The sequence below is a fragment of the Hibiscus syriacus genome, unplaced genomic scaffold (genome assembly GCF_006381635.1).
Source record: "Hibiscus syriacus cultivar Baekdansim isolate YM2019G1 unplaced genomic scaffold, ASM638163v2 tig00110195_pilon, whole genome shotgun sequence".
Classification (NCBI taxonomy): Eukaryota; Viridiplantae; Streptophyta; class Magnoliopsida; order Malvales; family Malvaceae; genus Hibiscus; species Hibiscus syriacus.
The window spans coordinates 1323653-1344963 of NW_024062621.1; the positions used below are offsets into that span (position 1 = coordinate 1323653).

At 34.6% G+C, this 21311-nt stretch overlaps 7 protein-coding genes and 1 long non-coding RNA gene across 8 annotated transcripts; 3 read left to right on the forward strand and 5 right to left on the reverse strand.

Moving 5' to 3' along the window:
• Positions 1 to 3586: 3586 nt before the first annotated feature.
• LOC120218263 (proteasome subunit beta type-2-A-like) lies at positions 3587 to 6568 on the forward strand. The gene is made up of 3 exons (XM_039215240.1): positions 3587 to 3829; positions 3932 to 4055; positions 6109 to 6568. The coding sequence occupies exons 1-3, from the start codon at positions 3672 to 3674 to the stop codon at positions 6439 to 6441; spliced, it is 615 nt and encodes a 204-aa protein (XP_039071171.1). The 5' UTR covers positions 3587 to 3671; the 3' UTR covers positions 6442 to 6568.
• Positions 6569 to 7254: 686 nt separating this feature from the next.
• Positions 7255 to 7936, forward strand: LOC120218264 (17.6 kDa class I heat shock protein-like). Its single transcript, XM_039215242.1, has one exon. The coding sequence runs from the start codon at positions 7346 to 7348 to the stop codon at positions 7895 to 7897; it is 552 nt and encodes a 183-aa protein (XP_039071173.1). The 5' UTR covers positions 7255 to 7345; the 3' UTR covers positions 7898 to 7936.
• A 179-nt stretch (positions 7937 to 8115) lies between these two features.
• Positions 8116 to 9519, reverse strand: LOC120218262 (non-specific lipid transfer protein GPI-anchored 19-like). Its single transcript, XM_039215239.1, has 3 exons — positions 9163 to 9519; positions 8930 to 8959; positions 8116 to 8523 (listed from the first exon to the last, which is right to left on the reverse strand). The coding sequence occupies exons 1-3, from the start codon at positions 9509 to 9511 to the stop codon at positions 8240 to 8242; spliced, it is 663 nt and encodes a 220-aa protein (XP_039071170.1). The 5' UTR covers positions 9512 to 9519; the 3' UTR covers positions 8116 to 8239.
• Positions 9520 to 13991: 4472 nt separating this feature from the next.
• LOC120218265 (non-specific lipid transfer protein GPI-anchored 19-like) lies at positions 13992 to 14936 on the forward strand. Its single transcript, XM_039215243.1, has 3 exons — positions 13992 to 14483; positions 14570 to 14635; positions 14745 to 14936. The coding sequence occupies exons 1-3, from the start codon at positions 14177 to 14179 to the stop codon at positions 14876 to 14878; spliced, it is 507 nt and encodes a 168-aa protein (XP_039071174.1). The 5' UTR covers positions 13992 to 14176; the 3' UTR covers positions 14879 to 14936.
• Positions 14937 to 15096: 160 nt separating this feature from the next.
• On the reverse strand, positions 15097 to 15504 carry LOC120218266. Its single transcript, XR_005525221.1, has 2 exons — positions 15463 to 15504; positions 15097 to 15301 (listed from the first exon to the last, which is right to left on the reverse strand). It is a non-coding gene; the product is annotated as an uncharacterized LOC120218266 (long non-coding RNA).
• Positions 15505 to 15606: 102 nt separating this feature from the next.
• On the reverse strand, positions 15607 to 15939 carry LOC120218085 (non-specific lipid transfer protein GPI-anchored 19-like). Its single transcript, XM_039215064.1, has one exon. The coding sequence runs from the start codon at positions 15937 to 15939 to the stop codon at positions 15607 to 15609; it is 333 nt and encodes a 110-aa protein (XP_039070995.1).
• A 1443-nt stretch (positions 15940 to 17382) lies between these two features.
• Positions 17383 to 19410, reverse strand: LOC120218261 (protein CDC73 homolog). The gene is made up of 3 exons (XM_039215238.1): positions 18166 to 19410; positions 17746 to 17828; positions 17383 to 17612 (listed from the first exon to the last, which is right to left on the reverse strand). The coding sequence occupies exons 1-3, from the start codon at positions 19232 to 19234 to the stop codon at positions 17520 to 17522; spliced, it is 1245 nt and encodes a 414-aa protein (XP_039071169.1). The 5' UTR covers positions 19235 to 19410; the 3' UTR covers positions 17383 to 17519.
• A 533-nt stretch (positions 19411 to 19943) lies between these two features.
• Positions 19944 to 20734, reverse strand: LOC120218267 (uncharacterized N-acetyltransferase p20-like). The gene has a single exon (XM_039215244.1). It carries the CDS (start codon positions 20536 to 20538, stop codon positions 19975 to 19977), a length of 564 nt encoding a protein of 187 aa, XP_039071175.1. The 5' UTR covers positions 20539 to 20734; the 3' UTR covers positions 19944 to 19974.
• Between the last annotated feature and the right edge of the window lie 577 nt (positions 20735 to 21311).

A 21311-nucleotide genomic window follows, 5' to 3' on the forward strand; every position in this document is an offset into this window, starting at 1 on the left:
TGAAAAACAGAGATCCAAAACGACAATACACAGAGCATCACCGTGGGGTTTACTGTCATGACTTTGTAGAAAACATTAATCAATTTTTATAATAACATTACGTACATATAAACCACTTTATTTGGAAGTAATAGTGGAAATCCCTCTACATTGTGTGCGATTACTAAGTGCTAATCATATTAAGTTAATAAACAAAATCATTATTCATATTAATATATAGTACCATGAATTGCCTATTATTCTATAAGCTTTTTGAAGAAGCTGAGGGAACATCCCATTCTTAATCTATCGAAGATTAGCTTTGATAGATTGGATGAGGTCGAGAAGAATATATTTCTTGACATTGCATGCTTGATATTGTAGGGATCAGGTAACAAAAATACTGGACGGTATTTAAGGTGGGTCTATATTGTGTAAGGATTTCCTTACATTATTACTCATATTAACATTATATAGTGGAAATCCTTACACAATATAGCACTCATATAAAGTTAAAAAAACAAAATTGTTACTCATATTAACATATAGTACCATGAATTGCCATTGGCTTCAAGTTAAATCCTTACACAATATAGTAATATATGAGGTTGACTTTCATCAATTATTCTAAATTTAAATTCTATTAAATTTAAATTAATAAATTTATTCTAAAAATATTAATATAATTTAGGTTAAATCAAGTTATTGTGACGATTATTCATATATATAAATAATTGAGATTATTCAAAAATATTGATATTTCTTCGAATAAAAAGAATCATGAATTAATGCGATCATTATTCATATATACAAATCATTAAGACTATTCAAAAATGTCTATTATTTTCATAAATTAAATACAAATTATTGATACTATTCAAAAGTGTCAAGTTTTCCATAAATAGGAAGAACTATGAATTAGTTTGATGACTAATTATATTTACAAGTCATTGAAACTATTCCAAAGTATCAAATTTCTATAAATCGAAAGAATCATAAATTAATATGATGATTATTCATATATACAAATTATTAAGACTATTAAAAAATGTTAATTTTTTCATTAATTAAAAGAACCTTGATGATTATTCATATATACAAATCATTGATACTATTCAAAAGTATCAAATTTTTACGAATTGAGAGAATCATAAATTAATGTGATGATTATTTATATATGAGTCTTTAATGCAACATCTCAAATATATAATTATTGTGTTTACTCTTTATATATTGTATATCTATCTTCTTCTTCTTTTGGTTGTCCTCCCGATTTTACTAGGTTTTATATTAACTAATTCAGATCGACTTGTGTCGTATATCTGATTTTGATGTGTGAATTTTTTAACGAAAATTTTCTACATACGCAAGGCTTCAAACTTAAGATCTGCTTAAGTGATATTAAATTGATTACCACTTGAACCAACTCCGTTAATAGAGCATATGTTCTTTTAAACACATCATGGGCAAACTTGATTTATAAGTGATACTGTGAATATTAGATTCCAATAGTCTCTTGTATAATTTATCTTGATTATAAATAATCAGGATGAATAATTTTCCATCTTTAATTCCGTTCAAGAATTTAAATGTGTTCAAACTTATTTGTGGACACAAAATCTTTTCCATGTTTTTCTTGACCTACTTTTCTATATTGGAAACTTTAGTTTGATCGATACTAATTTAATGTGGCCTCTACTTCAAATGTCTGTACGTCTTTGGCTTTTATTTTCTCATTTTCATAAATGTGTGAAATTTCTCCCCTTAAAGTGATTATATATATTATTATAAAATAATGAGTAAACGATGTAAAGGAACAAGATTACAAAAAAAATTAAGATTTTATGTGAAAAATATTAAAAGGACAATAATCATACATAAAAGAGAAATTTATTATCATGACAAAATTATAATAAGGTGTGCAATTACAATTCCTCAAACAAATTATAAAATTTCGTCTTTTCGATTTACAATAATCATAATCATTACTACTTATTTTCAGTCAAAATTTAACAAAAAAATGTATAATCTTATATGGAGTGTATGCTTAATAAAGTCTGTATGGTGGGAGCTTTCTCGTACTACGGTCAGTGATCAATGTTGTACTCTGGCTCAAAAATCTTTGTATTCACCATAGATTCCCTATTTTTCTTCAAATTTGTTTATGCTATTAAACGAGCCACATCGTAACTTTTTAAATTAGATTAAAAAGATTCGGATCACAAATTCTAAAGACTTTATGAAATAATAAGTATCTGCTAATGATTTGGTTGTAGCATTGTGAAATGTTGTGATAGTCATTCCACCATCCACTCGTTAACAGAGCTTTGGCTTCAGACTCCAATGGCGATTGATCTGCTGTTGGCATACTTGCGGCAAAGGAGACGAGGATGGTAGCCCACAATACTCCCAGAATAATGGGATGGGTGAAGGATGAGGCAATGTTTAATTGGCTAAGCTTGATAGTTGCAGCATTGCATGTATTCCAGACTAATGAATTTATAAAAGTTCAAGATTTGTTAACAGAGCATTGCATGTTTAGTTTATATATTAATCACCACATTAGGGAAGGAGGAGACTGTGCAGGTGGAGTCAAATCTAAGGGAAAAACATAAGAGGTTAAATTAAAAGAAGCACAAAATTCATGGAAGCAATCGGTCCACTGCATTTTTTTCCGCGTGGAACAAAAGAGATGAAAATGAGGGATTTGTTTGTCTCTAAAAAGAAAAGTCCGGGACCAATCGAGCAGCATGGATCACGCTTTGATGGGATGTCGAAACAGGGTTTCTGCGTTATTTCCCTCGATGAACTTTTAAAAGTGGAAGCCACAATCATTTTTGTCCAGGCATGTTTGAGGACCAAAATCCAAATTAAAACAAAAAAATGTAAAAAATAAAATCAAATGTAAAATAATATTATTCCAAGTCCATTACAAATTCATAGTCCAATTGCAACAAAATCGAACTATACTAAATCGGCCCAACAACCAACACCCAAAACATTCATTACTCATTTACAATAGATCTTGATCTAATTATATAATCCAATCGAATTAAGTCAATCAAACTGAATCATTTATAATAAAATCCAACAAACCCAAGTGTCAAAAATCTAACTCTGCCTTGTTTAGGACCATATCCTATATCAAGGGGTCAGAGTTATCAAACCCTAATCCCATCAGTTGTCGCCATTGTTTCTTCATCTCCCAAATGTAATGTCAACAAGAAAATGAAGAGTTTTCCCTCCTTAGCAAGGGCCACATGGCAACTTCTAATTTGTCTTGTTCTGCTTCGTTGATGTTTCAATTATTCATTTTGATCATTAAATTTATTGAACTATTATAAAATTATTTCTAAAATTATTTTATAATTTTTAAAAATTTAATAACAAAAACGATTATTTGAATATATGTTGGTGACTTAAGTTGTATTTTATCCCTGTTTGTTTTGTTTGTTTGGGCTCTATGACCCCGAGGTTCGGTATCTGCCCTCTTTCGGTTATGGGCTTTTGGGCCCTCTTCAATGACTAAATAGCCCCCCGGCTTTTCTACAAAATTCCCTATTTTGCATCTCTGTGAGCGACTTCTCCCCCAAGACAGTTCCATTAAATACAGAAGAACAAAATCAATACTCCAAAAGAGGGAGGAAAAAAAGAACTCGAAATAACCTAAAAAATTAACAGATCGGAGTGAAATGGAGTGCGTGTTCGGTTTAGTAGGAAACGATTTCGCCGTCGTTGTGGCGGACACATCGGCGGTTCACAGCATCCTCGTCCACAAATCTAACGAAGACAAGATCATGATCCTCGATTCTCACAAACTCATCGCCGCCAGCGGTGAACCCGGCGACAGGTTTCCCCCTTTTTTGTTTTACTCCATGCAAATCTAGGTATATTTATTCGTCATAGTAAAATTCAAAGAAAGTAGTAATGTAACTCTCTTTCTCCATAACAGAGTGCAGTTCACGGAGTACATACAGAAAAACGTGGCTTTGTACCAGTTCCGAAACGGTATTCCTTTGACGACAGCCGCAGCCGCCAATTTCACTCGCGGTGAGCTTGCCACTGCCTTAAGGAAGGTATCAAATCTGCTGACTTGTAATTAGGGTTTTAATAAGTTGTGATTTGTGGCTAATTTAAGCTTCTGGTGACCCTTGTTTAGTTGAAATTTGGTAGAAATTGTAGAGAGGGTTTGATGAGTTGGAGATTTTCGCCTTCTAGAATTGTAGCAATGACCTTGTACAATAAAGGTTTACCATGCTTCTTTGCCAGTTTACTGCATAACAAATTGGACTTGAGATGCAGCGTTGTTAATGACTGCTAAGCTCTAATTTTCATGCTTTTTACTTATAGCCGAATATCTATTTATGGCCAAATTTTGGGAGATCCCTAGTAATGGTTGCTACTTTCTGCGGGTGATGTAAAAGAAGTTCTTAGCTAACCTATAGAGAAGTCTGAACTTGTTTGGAAACCTCATTCGCTTACCGAAGGAAACGAATTTTGACCACTGCAATTTGTTTGTGATGCTTGAGGTTGCTGGATATGGATTCACTTGCCTCAGGTTTTATTTGGCTCTTTAGCTGTTTTCTTTGGAAGTGTTGTGTGACTTACTAGACTGGTAACTGGTAAGATCATGATTCGCGAGGTTTCCTATTCCATATGTTCTTGAATGAGATTCTTGTAAATGTATTCTTTCAGTGGAATTTGGTATCTATGAAGAGTGGGCATTGGAATTTGGTACTTAGAACGTTTGCTTCAATTACATGTGCTAAACAAGGCTAGAATCTCCTGTGCTATTTTTTACCTAGAATCTTTTGAACTAGAGAGTTATAATACCATGTAAGGTTGATATATGATTCAAAGTAGAGCTGATACTTTTATTGCATGAATCCATGACCTTATCTTACCTCTCTTAAATTAAGTAGGATGTAGTTTATGATCAAACACCTTTCGAAGCTTTGTGGAATTTGTCCTTGCTGTTTTAGTGGAATATTAGGTTTGAACAGTCCTGGAATTTTGAAATGTGCCATGGAAATATTTTATCTTTTGGTGTTCCAGTGATGACTTAAAACATTTCATCCGTTTTGGTGCCTCTGTTTCTTCTTTATTTGGTCAGCTGCTGTGTCCTGGAGTTCAGTGCACTTATTGGTCTTTGTGGTCCCGGAACCTGGCGCATCTAGTTCTGAAATAAGTTATTCTTTTAGCAATGGATTTATTTTTAGAGTTCATAATTGATGCATCTGTGGTCGATACATGCACCGTCAATGTGTCAAATGATGTCATCTCATTAGAAGTTTACAAAAATGAATATAGATAACCAATGTTGTCACGGCACTCGCCTTTTGCCGCTTCAGCCCAAGGCAAGAAAAAAACTCGCTTCATTGAATCTGACCCCTCTGTTGTGCATGAAAAAAGAGAAGGGAAGAAAATTTCTCAACAGCCCAAAAAATAAAGTTGAAAACTTGAGAAAAGAAGATGAAGAAGCTGATTATAGCTTTCTCAGACCAAAGAGTGTAATATTTTGAAAGAAAGAAAAAGGATCAGAGTTGGGAGAAAATGAAAAGACTCAAAAGAGTAAGGTAAAGTAAAACTGGAAAATGCAGAAAAAGACTATCGAAAAAGGTCCCTCGTGGGCTTCACTTATTTGACTAGTCTTTTGTTCTTGAATTCTCTAACAGTTAAAAGTTTAAGCTATGCCGCTTTACCTTACACCTATACTATGCCATTTTACACGGGGAGTGCTTTTTTCGTGCCTTGCGCCTCAGGCCATATCAAGTTGTCTTGGTGCCTTGAGTGCGCCTAGCACCCTTGACAACATTGTAGATAACTTTGTTTCTAATGAGGTGTCATTATCTTTTTCCTTAACAGTGACTAGCACCCAAATTGAACTAGCTTTGCTGTGGGTACCTCATGTCCTTTTACTGTAATAAATTCTTTCCAATACTTGTTAATTAAAATTTTGATCTTCAGTTGTACTCTTGTTGCTTTCAAGTGCCTTCAGTCACACCTTAAGCATTCATCCATGCACAAGAAAGAATTTTTAATCCTCTGCTGTGTGCCATGAGAGCGCTAAATTTGGTCTTTCTCACCTCCTTGTTTCTCCTATTCTTAACAATGGCGTTTTTTTTCCAGAATCCATATTCTGTAAACATTCTTCTTGCTGGCTATGATAAAGAGACAGGCCCGTCTCTGTACTATATTGACTACATCGCTACACTCCATAAGGTTGACAAGGGAGCATTTGGCTATGGATCCTATTTCTCTCTCTCCTTGATGGACAGGCACTACCACAGTGGCATGACAGTGGAAGAAGCCATCGATTTAGTCGATAAATGCATAATGGAGATCAGATCAAGACTGGTTGTGGCACCACCAAACTTTGTCATCAAGATCGTCGACAAAGATGGAGCCAAAGAGTATGCCTGGCGTGAATCGGTCAAGGATGCTGCAGTTGCTTCAGCCTGAAGATATTTAACGTGGACTTCCTCTTCCGTTCTGGATGTTTAATTTGCATTTACCGATAGGAAACAATGTGTCTCGGCAATCTTGAAAACAGTGTTTAATTGGCTTGATTATGTTCTGAAGTGGAAAATGATTTGGAAATTTGATGATACTTTTATCTTGGAATGTAAACATTTGTGTGCCTCCAAGTACAGGGAAGATCATTGAGATCTTGTGTTTTTCCATCTAAATTTAATGATGCATTGCTAATAGAATCCTTATTGGGTAAGATCGGTTTGGTTAAGTATCTTGAATATTTTGATTTGTTTGTTTTTTATTTGGTTGGTTTCGATTCTCTGTTTTTTTATATTAATTTTAGATCCTTATAAATACGTTACGGGTTTGGTCGATAATTAGTTTAATATAAATTTTATAAATTCATATATTTTATATTTTTATTTATTTATTTTCATAATAATTTCATCATTATAAAAAATAATCTTATGTAATAAATTTACAATTTACGAGTCAAAACAAATTATTATAAATTCATATATTTTATATTTTTATTTATTTATTTTCATAATAATTTCATCATTATAAAAAATAATTTCATGGAATAAATTTACTGTAATAAGAATCATCTGGATAGAATAAAAGGTAACAATTGGAATTGGTAAGCATTGAATGTAATCCTAGTCGCCCAGAGCAACACGTGTCATCCGGGACATCAAACCCAGAAACTTCAATTTTCTCCTAGAAAATTCCATAAACAAAGAAGAACAATCCAGAGAAATCCCTTCAGCGTATATATATCATCATGATTACCACCTCCACATTGAGAAATCACCAACAAGGATAGCGAAGTTTCCAATTATTCTCAACAACTTAACAATTTCGTTTCACTGCCGAATTCCCATAACCAGAAATGGGCATCAAAAACCTCACCAGAGCCTTCATTTTCCTAATGGCAGCAACCATCCATGTGAATGGTTTAATGCCCTACACAAGGTCATTATGGGACATGGTGATCCCTGAAGACTCATTCAGAATCCTCGAACACACACCGCTCGCCGTCCCCAAAGCCACGCAGCCAATAGCATTGGCTCGTGCCGACTGGAAAGAAACACCGCGATTCCACGTCATCGCCATCGATATCCCCGGGATGAAGAAGGAAGATGTGAAGATCGAGGTGGAAGAGAACCGAGTGTTGAGGATCAGCGGCGAAAGAAAAGAGGAGGGAGTGGAAGGAGAGAAATGGCACAGAGCGGAGAGGACGAACGGGAAATTCTGGAGGCAGTTCAGGATGCCTGGGAATGCAGACTTGGATCACATCAAGGCTCATTTGGAAGATGGGGTTTTGAATATCACTGTGCCCAAGTTTGCCGAGGAGGCTAAGCGCCAATCTAAGGTTATCGACATTGGTTCGTCGGCTGGTTCTGGTGAGAATGTTGAGACCACATCCAGGGCTGTCCAGTAGTGTGGATAATGTGTCTTCGTTTTGTGTCATGGGTTGATTAACAACAATTCGATGTTATCTTATGTTTTTTATATAATCTATAAATAAAATGATTAGTTGATTTACCAAAATAGATATATACATTATACATGTTATGCTTTTTGAACATCAAGGGGAATAAGAAAACCTACATGAAAATCAATGAAGTTCCTAATTTTTCTAATGAAATCACTAAAATATTAGTTTATTTAGAAACAAACAATCACCCAATCTATGCTTTAAAAACAATGGTTTCAGACCACTCAAAGAATATACCTCTCAAACAATCCATAAATAAACACACATAAATTGAGATATTGGCTTCTAGTAGTACTTCAAAACAACAAATCCTGATATAAACAGCACAAGTGATGGTGAAAGACTGTAAGAACGACCGGCAGCTGATGATTGGGGGTTAAGAACAGGGCGCCTCCCTGTCGTGGCGGTTGGGGCTCCGGAACCGGCTGTCGGGGATGGCGGAGTTAAAGTCGGCGTGGTGTCGGATTCTGGTGATTCAGCGGATCCGGTTGGTTCCGGGACAATGGAACCTGTTGGGGCTAAAGTTGGTGCGGCTCCTGGAGAAAGGGTGGGTGCGAGTGAGCTCGGACCTGCCAATGAATAATTTATCTAATCAGCACGTATAGAAACTCAAAATTCTTTTCAAAAGGTCAAATCTTGGCTCTGGTCCCTCTATTATACTCAGATTTTATATTTAATCTTATATTTTAATTTAACATGATTTGATTGCTACAATTTTATGATATTATTAGTTAATTATTCTTGTTAAAATATTGATGTGGATTTTTTTACGAACGCACGTTCTTAAACAAAATATTCGTCTCAACATGATGAGTTGGATGTGTACGATTTAAAGAAAATAAAAACTCTAATCAGCGTTTTAATCAGAATAGTTATTTGTACTCACTAATGATATTTTAAAAATAGGAGGACAAAATTATGTTAAATTAAAGTATAAGGACATAATCCAATGTTTTGGAATACCCAAAATCATACCTGGGGCAGGAACAGGTACACCAGCAGGGGCTGCAAAACAAGAAAAATCTCAAATGAGTATTTCCATTAGTCAAAATAGATAAAACTGCACTCAATCCTCAAAGCTATTGACTGTAATTTTGTAAAAGACATAAGAATTAATTTGTCTCGTGTATTAGCTCATGTATCTACATATATATTATATAATTAGAGTGACACAATGTAAAATGTAATTTTCGATGTATATATCTCACCTCTGCACTGAACGGGAACACCGGGCATGTTACAAGCTCGAGGAAGAGAAATAGCCAGAGTTCTATTGATCGGTAAACTGAACGGAACACTTCCGGTGAGCAGCAGGCACAAACAGTCCATGCCACCGGAAGTTAGATTCCTAAGAGAATCACAACAATCCGCAGTCGGCGAAGAACCATTGCCACTGCTATTGGTAAGCAGGTTCATACAGGGAGTGAAGCCGATGCCGAGCACCGACGGGTTGCACGGCGTGTTGATACTCTGCGCACAAACAGGCACCCACAACAATGCTGTCCAAGCCACGACCAGAACCGGGACAAGCCGAGAACATGTCTTGTAGAACTCCATTATTACAAACATAATTCGATGTTGGAAATTGAGTGATTGGAAGGCAAAGAGGACGGGAGTGTGAATTTATAGGCAAAAGAGGTGGAGGGAAAGGGAAGGGGTTGATTTGAAATTGGTTTTGAAGCTCAACTACCTTTAACTATATTATAATTTGAGTGAAGCAATGGAGAATTGTTTAGCCACGTTAGTGTAGAACAAGCTTATGTTGACCTAATAAAACTTTATCAAATGTCAAATCTTTAGTCAAAAGTTCCTATGATCTTTTGCATTAAGTGAGATCAGCATTTCCTTTTAAAATAAAGGTATAATATTAAAATTAGCCCCCAATATTCACCGAAATGATCATTTAGGTTCATATTCTTTTTTTTAGTATTTTGACCTCCAATTTTTTATTTTAAGGCAAAAGGGTCTCTAATGTTTGATTGAATAGTCACTTTGGTTCCTATTCTTTATTTCTAGAGCATTTTGACCCTCAACATTTAATTCTAGATAAAAAATCCATATTTTTATAGTATTACCCGTTTGTTAACTAACGGTTTCCATACATAAATGAGTCTTTTTTCCGGAAATGAAACGTTATGATCCAAAGTGTTCCAAAAAGATTGAATTAATAAAATTTTAAGGGTGTAAAAAAATTTAGAGATTTAATAGATTTTTCTTGAATATTTTTATAAAAAACTATAATAAGTAAACAAAATTAAAGAGATGTTATATGTCAACTTTTAATTAGTTTGAACTCCGTAATAAAAATAAAAGATTGATCCCAAAATAATTATAGAATTATAATTTAAATAATAGGATCGGTCACATTTTAATAAATTTATTAAGATGTGACCGAGAATGATAATAATAAGTTAATTCGACCTAACCCTCTATTCTTGAAGCAGTTGGCTTTCTCTTGTTACTCCAATTACTTTCATTTCATGTCTCAAGTGACAGCAAATTATAGTTAATTTAGTCGTTTATGTTACAAGTTCTTGTTCATTCTTGTACTCAATTTTTTAATGGTTTGGATGTTTATTTGTACTAGTTTATGTTATCACGTAAATGATCTAATAAGTTAATCATTAATATTATTGATTATATTAAGGTCTAATTCAGCCTTCAACCCCTATACTTTTTGGATGTTTCAAATTTTAGTCCATTTGCTTTTGATTCTATGAACTAAGTCTTTCTATTTGTCTGATTTAAAAATTAAACTCACAACTTCAATTAAAGTTGAATAAGTTTTATCAATTGGAATTTATTTATTTTTAAATTATATCTTTGGATATTAAACCTCGAGCAGGGTCTAGCCATGGATATGGAAAAGGTAACTGTGCTATGGCCGAATCGGACTGCGCCGATGTGGTTATATCACGATGACTCCATGCATAGATTACGGGACCGGTAACTCCTCGACCCCATCTGCTCCGCTGCAAGCTGCTCGCCACTCGCTATCGTTGTTGGCTAAGAAATAAGATGCCTCTGCGTGGTCCATCGTTAGGGGAGCAAATAAGCCAGACGCTTACCCTTGCACTCCCTCAACTTAGCATGGAGAGAGGAAAAGTAACCAGAACAAGGCCAATATATACGTTCAATTTTGCTGAATTTATACTACATTAGTTTTCAGACAAATTGTGATATATGATTTAGCAGTGTTTTGAAAAGCGGACCGGCCGGTTCAACCGGTTCAACCGGGAACAGTTGTCTAGTCCGGTCCATTCTATCCCGGTTGAACCGGTTCTAGTGAACAGCAAGGAAACGTTCGAATCGGCTTTGAAACGCTCGAACCGGACCGGACCGTGAACCGGTTCAACCTAATTTTTTTTGATTTTTTATTAAATATTTTTGGTAATTTTATTTAATTTTTTAAATAATTATGATGTTGTCCGGTTCTTACGACCGGTCTAACCGATTCGATCGATTGAACCAGTGAACCGATAGCATGATCGGTTCGCTGACTGATCCAGTTTTGAAAGCCATGTGATTTAGTGGTAGATGCCAATGGAACTGCACCTTCAGTATCTCTTTCTGCTTCTCTCCGAGGTGGCAACATCAGGTGCTAGCTTTTTTTAATGACAGCAGATATAAATCATTCAGCCGTCAAAGAAAGGGGAATGTTATTAGTAAATCTACAACCTATGATATAAGAAAATATGAGAAAATAAAAAATGAACAGCTTGACTATTCATCAAATATGTTTTCTCACTTTTAAATATTAATTTAAAGATTAGTTTACATTCAATGTCTAATAAGAAATCTTTTAAATATTATTGAGGGTATATCTGTTATAGAAAATATATAAATATTATTGAAACTATTTATTTTATTATTTTAATATATTTTTTCTTGAATTCATAGAGTCATCTTAATGGTAAAAAGAAATATTATTTTTTTTAAAAGTTTTGAGTTTTAGCAACTGCGCTTGTAAGATGTGTGTATTTTAAACATATGTTACCTTGTAATCACCCTAAATTATTCAAAAAAATATTTTTTCTTTTAAATATTTAAATAAATTTTAAAATCGTATACAAATCAAGTTTGAATAAGTCAAAACATTAAATTTGTGTCTATAAATAAAAGTTATTTATCACTTTTAAAAGGCACAACTATCAAGTATTTTCTCCCTTATCTCCCTTTATACTCTATGAAAAATTCTTTTTTTTTAGAATATTACTTTTTGATCGTTGGATTATAATCGGGAGAAAATATTTTCGACATTATAGTATCAACTAATTTTTACTTCGATAATTGAGTATATTGTGTTAACCTTTGGAGATGATGTCTATTTCAACGATTACACGAATTGTGATGCATTTAATTCTAAAACAATGATTCATTTCAAGACAGAATTAAACTTCAGTTTAATTTAGTTTTAATTATTTTCTAATCGATGTTAATGTTTGTTTTGCGACAACTCTATTTTTCAATAAATACGACCGAATAAAAGGGGATACAAATGATTAAATTGAAGAAAAAAATTAAATCCAAAATTTACCCATGATAAAAAGACTAATAGTAGAATTTGACTAGATAGATTTAAGTCAGGATCAAAATAAGTATAAATATTATCAAATTTATGCATAATGCAAGGGGTAATAATAGAATTTGATCCAAACAAATTTTGTAATTTATCTAGAGATCTTATTCTATCCATTAACATTTCTAATAATTTTGAGTATATTATTAATTTGGACTTCAAATAAGAAAATTGAAAAGTGTATCATATCCATACAAAAGTTTGATATACTAAAAGTACATCAAAAATTTGGATCTAAACTTCCCGAGTCTCTAGTGTGTTGTTGAGAGGTGATAGGGGTTAATTCGATTAATTAATCTCGTTAATTGGTGATTAATTTTTTAAAAATATATACTTTCAATTGAATTATTCTAAACGACTTATCAATTAATTAAAATATTTTGTTTTAATCGATTAATTCAGATTTAAACTAAATTTGAACACACTTAAATTATGCCAACAAACCCGTACACCTTTCTATTCATCTAATACTTTCATTACGTCAAGTCTCTGCTAAGATTAACACTTTAAACAAGCCTCCATGAAAATTAGCAACGAAACTTCAAAGAAATGCCATATTTGACACAAATTTAGGTGAAGAAATACCTGAACCAACCACCATGTGTCCTTTACCATTGTCCATGACAATGTTCGGTTTGTTTCTAAGTCGGCCTTTAGACATTAAGACATGTGTAAGTATGTTCATCAATAAGGTCGGATAGAATTTTTGAGCCACTTAAATCTAATTTGAATATAATATTATATATCGGCTATTTGATTCGAGTCGAGTTTAGAAAAGTTCCATCATATCTGAAATTCAACTTGACTTAGCAAAGCTTGTACTTAATTCGATACAATCTAACACAAATATTTATAATTCTCGATTTATTAAGTAAAATAGAGACTTAACTAAAAAATATGAAAAGAGTGGTATTATAACAATTATATCTTAATATATAAAGGTCAATTATACTATTATTTTTGGGTCAGTCAGGTATTTTTCACTTAAAACATATACAACTTGACCTTATATTTAAAAAACCTAAAATGAACATTCTCAAATTCAAGTTTTCAAAAAAAATAATCTTATAAATCAGATAGGATCGAAAGTCATCAGATTCAGGTCAAATATCCATCAGATCAATTTTCGATTCGGTCAATTTTTTACTCAACCGTAGCTAAATCATCAATGGAGACAATTATCTTTCTTAGGTTCCAAGCAATAAACAAGAGTAGGTATCATTTTCAGAAAGAACCCCAAAGGTGAAGCAAGCAAGCAAAGGCCTTCTCCAACGCGCAGTTGTCTTCTTTCACATTGCAAAGAATGTTCTTTCTAAACCAGATCAACATATATTCTTAAAAGCTAAAATTCGCCGGAAAAAGGTATGAGTCACTTACACGTTATGCTTTCTTCATAGTTGAATCCATACATCATTGCATCAAATATTCATCAGTTTAAATATATATATATATATATATATATATATATATATAGGTTGATCACCTACATAAGATCTTCCACCATTGAACAGTTCAAAGGTATACACCTCTAGTTGGTCACCTACAACAGCCGCCATTGCATAGTCTCCCCTATAAAAACCTCACAATCTGCAGGAATTCTCAGACAATACTGTATATCGAGAGAACAAACGGCGAACCGGAAGATGGCGGCAACATATCTTGTTCTGGTTCTAGTAGGTATGCTTTGTGCAGGGGCCACAGCTCAGTCTGGTTGCACTAACGTGTTGATCGGCCTATCACCCTGTTTGAATTACATCACCGGGACCTCATCGACCCCGTCTCAACAATGCTGCACGCAGCTCGCTAGTGTCGTGCGTTCCTCGCCACAATGCCTGTGTCAAGTTCTTAACGGTGGTGCTTCATCGCTCGGGATCACCAGCAACCAGACTCAAGCTTTGACCTTACCCGGCTCGTGCAATGTTCAGACTCCGCCCGTCAGCCTCTGTAATGGTAAGTATGCAATTACATATATGCATTTTCGCTATACCGATACAAAACTAATAGTACTGATCAAAACATTGCCTGCATATTATCAGCTGCTTCCCCGGCTCCAGCAGATTCTCCAGTAGGATCACCGGAATCCGGGAGCATTATACCAACAGGTATAAAAAACAGTTATCATCTCGTTGATTACTTCTTTTTATCACCGAATTACTCTCTTGCATAGGCATCTTGTTCACCTTGAAATCAAAACATTAACAATGGATGCAGGAGATGGATCTAAAAGCACACCGTCGGCACAGGAGGACGGCTCATCGGACGGAAGCACCACCAAATTGTCGATCTCGTTGTTCATCTTCCTTCTTTTGGCTACATCATATAGTTCGATCTTCTTGTCACACTGAGAATCTTCTCTAGTTTTTCCCTACCTCTCATATAGTTTCCCCTTATCATATTGTTATCCACACACATATATATATAATGTGATTACTTGTTGAATATGATGTGATTTTGATTTTGAACTGTTCAATGTAGAATTTTATCTTTTATTTGTTCGGATTTGAGTGTATTCGAATATTAAATATATTTAAATGTTTTAAAAAATAAAATGCTAAAATAAATATTTTCAATTATATTTTTATATTTCCAATAACAGAGACATATTCTCAAATAAATAGTAATTGAGGCATGTCCCATATGACCATATGAACCTTACAAGATGCTGGTCCATGTTGAAGAATAGAAAGCTATAGGCAGCAACAGAAGGATGAACTGAAGTAGAATTTTGAAGATAACAGCACCCTGGGTAGCTTTTGTTTTGCATGCACCTGCACCTATTCAAATCAATAGTATAAACAACCCGAGTCGAAAACACCTCAAATTCAAATATATTTAAACATGTTCCAACACACAAAGAAGATTTTCTTTTCTTTTCATTTTAACAAATATCAATATCGTATCGTACTCGAATTGTGTGTAACACTTGCACCTGATGTTGGTGGTTTGGCGGGTGGGGTATCATTTGATTCGTGTTCAGGAGGAGGAAGAGGAGGAGGAGATGATAATGAAGCTTCAGCAGGTCCTTTAGCAGCAGCAACTGCTCAAAAATCAAGTATCACAATCAGTATGAACACTAATATAAGTATAAATTTAACGAAATTGAACATATTGGTCCCTTTTTTTTACTTTTGCATTCGCTAGGAGCTGTCACATTGCAAAGTTCAGGGAGTGCTAGAGCCTGCGTCTGGTTTATCTTCGGCATTCCCGGTATACCATCCCCACTGATCACCAGGCAAAGGCAACTCGGTTGTGTGCCGACAACATGATCTAATTTCGAGCAGCATGTGGCCGTCGGGTTCGAGGAGTTTCCAGTCACGAAATCAATGCATGGAGCCATCGTTATTAGCACACTGTTGCAGTCCGGTTCGGCCAATGTTCGACCCCATAGCACAGTTACTGTTACCATCGCTATCGCCAGACCCGGCTCGAGGATTGTAGGGTACATGATGATTGGTTTATGTGGATTGTGTAGGGTACAAGCGGCACTGGTTTGTATAGGAAGAATGAGAAATTGGATTATTGGGAAGTGATTTTGGAATCGAAAGGCTTCAACTAAAACATACAATCAGAGACGAGCTTTAATTAAAGGCTTATCGGCAAACTCGCCCAAGTGTTTGGGGCCATTGTTTATCGGCAAGAAAATATGTCAAGATTTGAACTTGGTCAAATTTGGAGAATTTTTTAAATAATTATGAACTTGGTCAAAATTGGGCTTTGATCTCTTATTATGCTCAAATTTCAGATTAATCCAGTGCATTTTTTATGTTATCAAAGCTTAGTCTTTTACTTCAATTTCTTAGATGGAATGGTTAATAATGTTGACTATTTGAAATAAAAGTATAGGTATCAAACTGTCTAAAGTTAAAAGTAGAGGGACTAAATCCTAAATATAAGTATAGTGGAAGGACTAAAGTTATAATTTGACCTAATAGCTTTAATAGGTCAAATATTGAAATATATATAGGAAAAAGAATCGAGCTTGACGTGACAATTACATGCTCATATTATGCAATGTTGTCGAAACAAAATTAAAGGCATAACGATAAAAAAAAATCATGATTGTCAATTTTTAATTGTGTCCATTAAATTTCTCTTTTAAAAATTAAATTATACTCGGAATCTTAGAGAATAATAACAAATTTCTTAATTATTGAAGTCGTTTGACTCGTATAAATTATAATATTTTAATTTATTTGTAAATAATTATTTTTTGGAGAATTAATTATTTGTCAATGTTTTTTTAGAAAATCAATTAATTGTTAATATTTTTATTGACATAACATGATAATATTGAGAATATAATTGAAAAACAAATGAATAAAAGGTTTCTTTTGTTATTATACCTTTTTTATTTTAATTGTAAAATTTTATTTTAAATACGTGACATCATTTATAGTATTATTTGTTTATATAAAATAATATAAGTGATTTCAGTGATAAAAATAATACAATTTTTTTATATAAGATATAAATTTGAGAAGTTACATCTACAGGGTGTCTATTATTAATGACTAAGAAAGATTTTGAACATATATTGTCTTGTAACTACTTCAAAATATTCAAAAAATATTCATAAAAAATAATATTATTTGAATTATTATAAGATATGAAAAATATAATTGATTAACTTGTAACGTACACGGTTTAAAACCTTTTTTTTCAATTGCGCCCAAACACCGTCATGCCACATTAGCATATTCCACACGAGCTTACTCAGGCCACTGCCTAAAAGGCAAAGCCATCGAGTGCAAACATTCTGAATGTTGTATAGAATAAACTAATCTTACATGATCCGGAAGGAAAGGAATAATTTTGAAGCAGCAACTTAATTTGCAATGCACCACAAGAATAATATATAAACATATCCTCTATTGTCATAAAATGCTTGAGTTCTTGAAAAAAAATTGAAAATACATCAGGGATGGAGATCGTAGCACATGGACATCGGACTCGTACATGTTAATGTTACCTAAGAAGCTGCCCGGTTTACGAATGCGATCGTCCCCGCACAAATTCTTCTAGTCTGTCCCAGACCTCCAGGGCTGCAGCCCTATCTTGGTGTCTCTTATTCTTGCTAATCTGCACATTGAGATAAACAGAAACCGATAAACAAAGAGGATATGACGGGAAAATTACTAGGTTCCATCGAAGGTTGTGAAACTAAGATGAAATTAGTAGAGCTGCCTTTTTTTTTTGGAGGGGGATCGCTTACCGATATAATCTTCACGTTCCATTGCTTCACGATCTTGCAAGATTCTACACTGTCGTCTTCAAACCGCATAAAAAACCCAATAACTGCATAAAATTCAAGATGAGCATTTACCGTAATCAAGAAACCGAAACTAAAGTAGATATATTGTCTACTTCCACCCAAGATGAGTATTTATGCTAATCAACAATGCGAAAGCAACCTTAAATCTCAACAGGTGAAAAGCAACATGCTAAAACTATCATGTATTCAAACTCCATAGCTGCACAAAAACTCATGCTATGCATAGTTTATAGTGTGCACGATACATATTAGACAAAATTCACAGCAAAGTCGAGTTCTACACGACACTTAAATCGACCAGTACTAAGATAATAGGAACACAAACAACAGTCCAGCTAAAGCTAGAAAAATCCCACTTACTCTTATTAAAAATCTCCACATGATCCTTGAAAGGCCAATCCTTGAACTGCCACTCTTTCCCCAACACGAATACTGCCACAACGCGATCCCAATCTTCTGGCTTCAAAGCAGAAGGCTTATCTCTAACTTCATAGGCTGTTACGACCCTATCTCTGTCCCTACTAAACTTCTTCTGCACCGTAACACACTCCGGTCTCGCCCCTTTCATCTGCTTCACCTTCACATCGGTAGGCATAAAAACCCCATCTTCCAAAAACTCCTTCACATTATAAATGGTAATCAAAGTCTGAAAAGCACTCGGCACTAAAATAATCGGCACTCCTTCCCCGAGTTTGCTCCCTTTCAAATGCATTTTCGGTTTCGAATCATATCCCATCATATCATCCCCATAACTTAACCCCAATCCCCCCTCTTCAGCACCCATTAACCTACTCTTAGCAACTAACCCATCTTTCCTTTGCTGAGACTCAAGTCTCTGCCTTTCTTCTTCCCTTTTGGTAGCAGCAACAAGAACACTATAAAAATCCTTATTCTTACATTCCAAAATCCCTTCTCTATCCTTCAAAGGTTTCTCAATCGATCGAATTATTCCCATATAATCAGCAATTTCAACCTCTTTATCCTTAACACTATAATGGGTATCTCCTATTTCATCCAAAACTACATCGTTGGTGTTATTACCTTTGGGTTTGACGCTATCCGGATCGAACCCAGATGGGTCGGGTCGAAACTCGTCTGGGAACTTGGGTGGGTTCCAAACGATGGAATCGGAGGTGGACACTTTTCCGGTGAGGTAATCGAGGAGAGGTTTCCGGTCCGTGAAGGTGACGGCGTGGATACGGAGGGCAAGAGAGTTGTGCATGTAATCGGTGTGCTTGAGATGGTGGTTTTGGATGTAGAAAACTAGGGTCTCGAGGTTGTAGAGATTGCCTTGCTTGGAACGGTAGGCAGTCTCGGCGGAGCAGGGGAAGGAATACTCGGTGCCGAATCTGAACTCGTCGTTGACTCGGATGATTTTGTCGAGTTCGCCCCGGATTGTGAAGTCGCGGAGGGCGGAAAGAGGGTCCATTCGCTTTGGTTTCCGAAAAAAAAGAACAAAAAATAGGGAAAATCTTACAGGAACGATGGTTTTAGCAACAGAGATTTGTGTAGTTAAATTGGATTTCGGTAGTGATCGATTTGTAGCTTTTGATCGTCGCTAAAATTCTGAGCTTTTTAGTGAGGTTTTTTTTCTTCTTTTAAATATCGGATCTTGACTGTGTAGCAGGGGAAGCGAGTGACCGTGTTTGGGTGCAGATTGGGACCAAATTTAATCTGAATTTGATCTAATAAGATACAAAGTCGAAAAAAATAAAAAATCTGATTTAATTAAAAGTAAAAGTTTGAGTAAATTTTTATTATTAAATAGATTTTATTTGTAATCATATAATTATTTTTGTAGATGGATATTATGGGTTAATATTAATTGTTAAATCGAATTTGAAAATCATCTTGTATTTTTATATTTTTTACATTAATAAAGATTATATTTTTTGACTTATGATTTTTTTCAAAAATAATTATCACGTAAAATTATCGGTGTTTATTTTATTTTTCAATTATTTTTTTTGTTATTATTTTTTAACATACACATATATATTATAATCCACTCATCTTTAATGTAAATTTTTTTATTTTATCACGTCTAACATGATATTCTATTTACTTACAATATTCAAGAACTTCTGGGCCATAAGGCTGTAATGTTACAAACAGTAACCAAGAAAAAAATAAAAACAAAAGCATTTAAAACATTTTCACAAACAATCATCAAGTTTGACGATGATCAGTAGATAGAAGACTAAACATAACCATATCTCTAGACCTTCCCTTTAAAATAACATACTTCCTCAATACACCTTCTCTTTCAAACCCAGCTTTCTCCAAAACCCTCTGAGACCCCAAATTTCCCACATCGACAAGAGCTTCCAGTCTCTCCAAATGAGGCCATTCATCAAATATGGTCCCAGCCACCATCTTCACAGCCCTCGTCGCAATCCCTTTGCCCCAATACTCCGACGCCAAAACGTACCCTAGTTCGCCCCTGCATTTATCGTTCCCTGAATTCGAAGTCACCGAAATGGCCCCGATCGGTCGGTCGTCGATGCATATTGCTCGGAACCAGGGGTGAGGCAAGACGATGTTCTTGATGTAGTTCAAGCCATCTTCTTTGTTGGTGTAAGGCTCCCAAGTGCAGAAGCGTGTCACTTTCTCGTCGGTGGCCCAGACCATGAAAGCATCTATGTCTGCAACATCCAATGGCCGAAGAGACAGGTTTGAACATTCATCCTCGGTTTTGTTTTGATGTGATTGAACAACACAGGTGCCTTCCATGCTTGGTTTATTGTAAGAAAATATGGGTTGGTCTCTGAATGTGATGAAATGAAAATTTTGGATATGAAATTAAACAGGTTTAGCTTTGGTATATATATAAATGAAAAAGATGATATCTTGAAGAACTTGCTAAGAACCTCAGCTGATTTCCTTTGAGTGAGGAGCAAGAAGCCAGTGGTGCTTTTGTGTAGCCGCCATGTTGGACTTTTGTGTCTAAGAACTAAGGGCAGCCGTCAATTTGCTTATTTATTTATTCAAGGGTAAAGATTGGTAGGCAAAATTAATGGTCTAATTTTGATTTTAGACCATGTATTTTTCTTTATGTAGTGATCTAGTCCATCTACTTTAATGTGTAATAATTTGATCCTCCTACTATTATTATCAATGTTTCTTTTATTTGTCCCCTATGTGGTTCACGTTCAGTGTTTGTGGTTGTCCCTTCCAACAATATCATCTTCAAGATTTAGATATGATTTTTAAAAGTGTAACGTGTCTTACTGTCACACGAATATTTATCTATTCAATTATTATTAGAGTAAAGTATAGTAATGGTCACTGAACTTTTCTAAAGCATTCATTTAGGTTCCTCAACTTTTAAAATTGCAATACAGTTCTCCAACATTTATTCCGTTTGCAATATGGTCCCCGACGTGACACTTCCGTTAGTACGTTTGCAATATGGTCACTGAACTTTTCAGGCGCTTGCATTTAGGTCCCCCAACTTTTAAAACTTGCAACACATTCCTCAATTTTATTCTAAACCCCAAATTCCT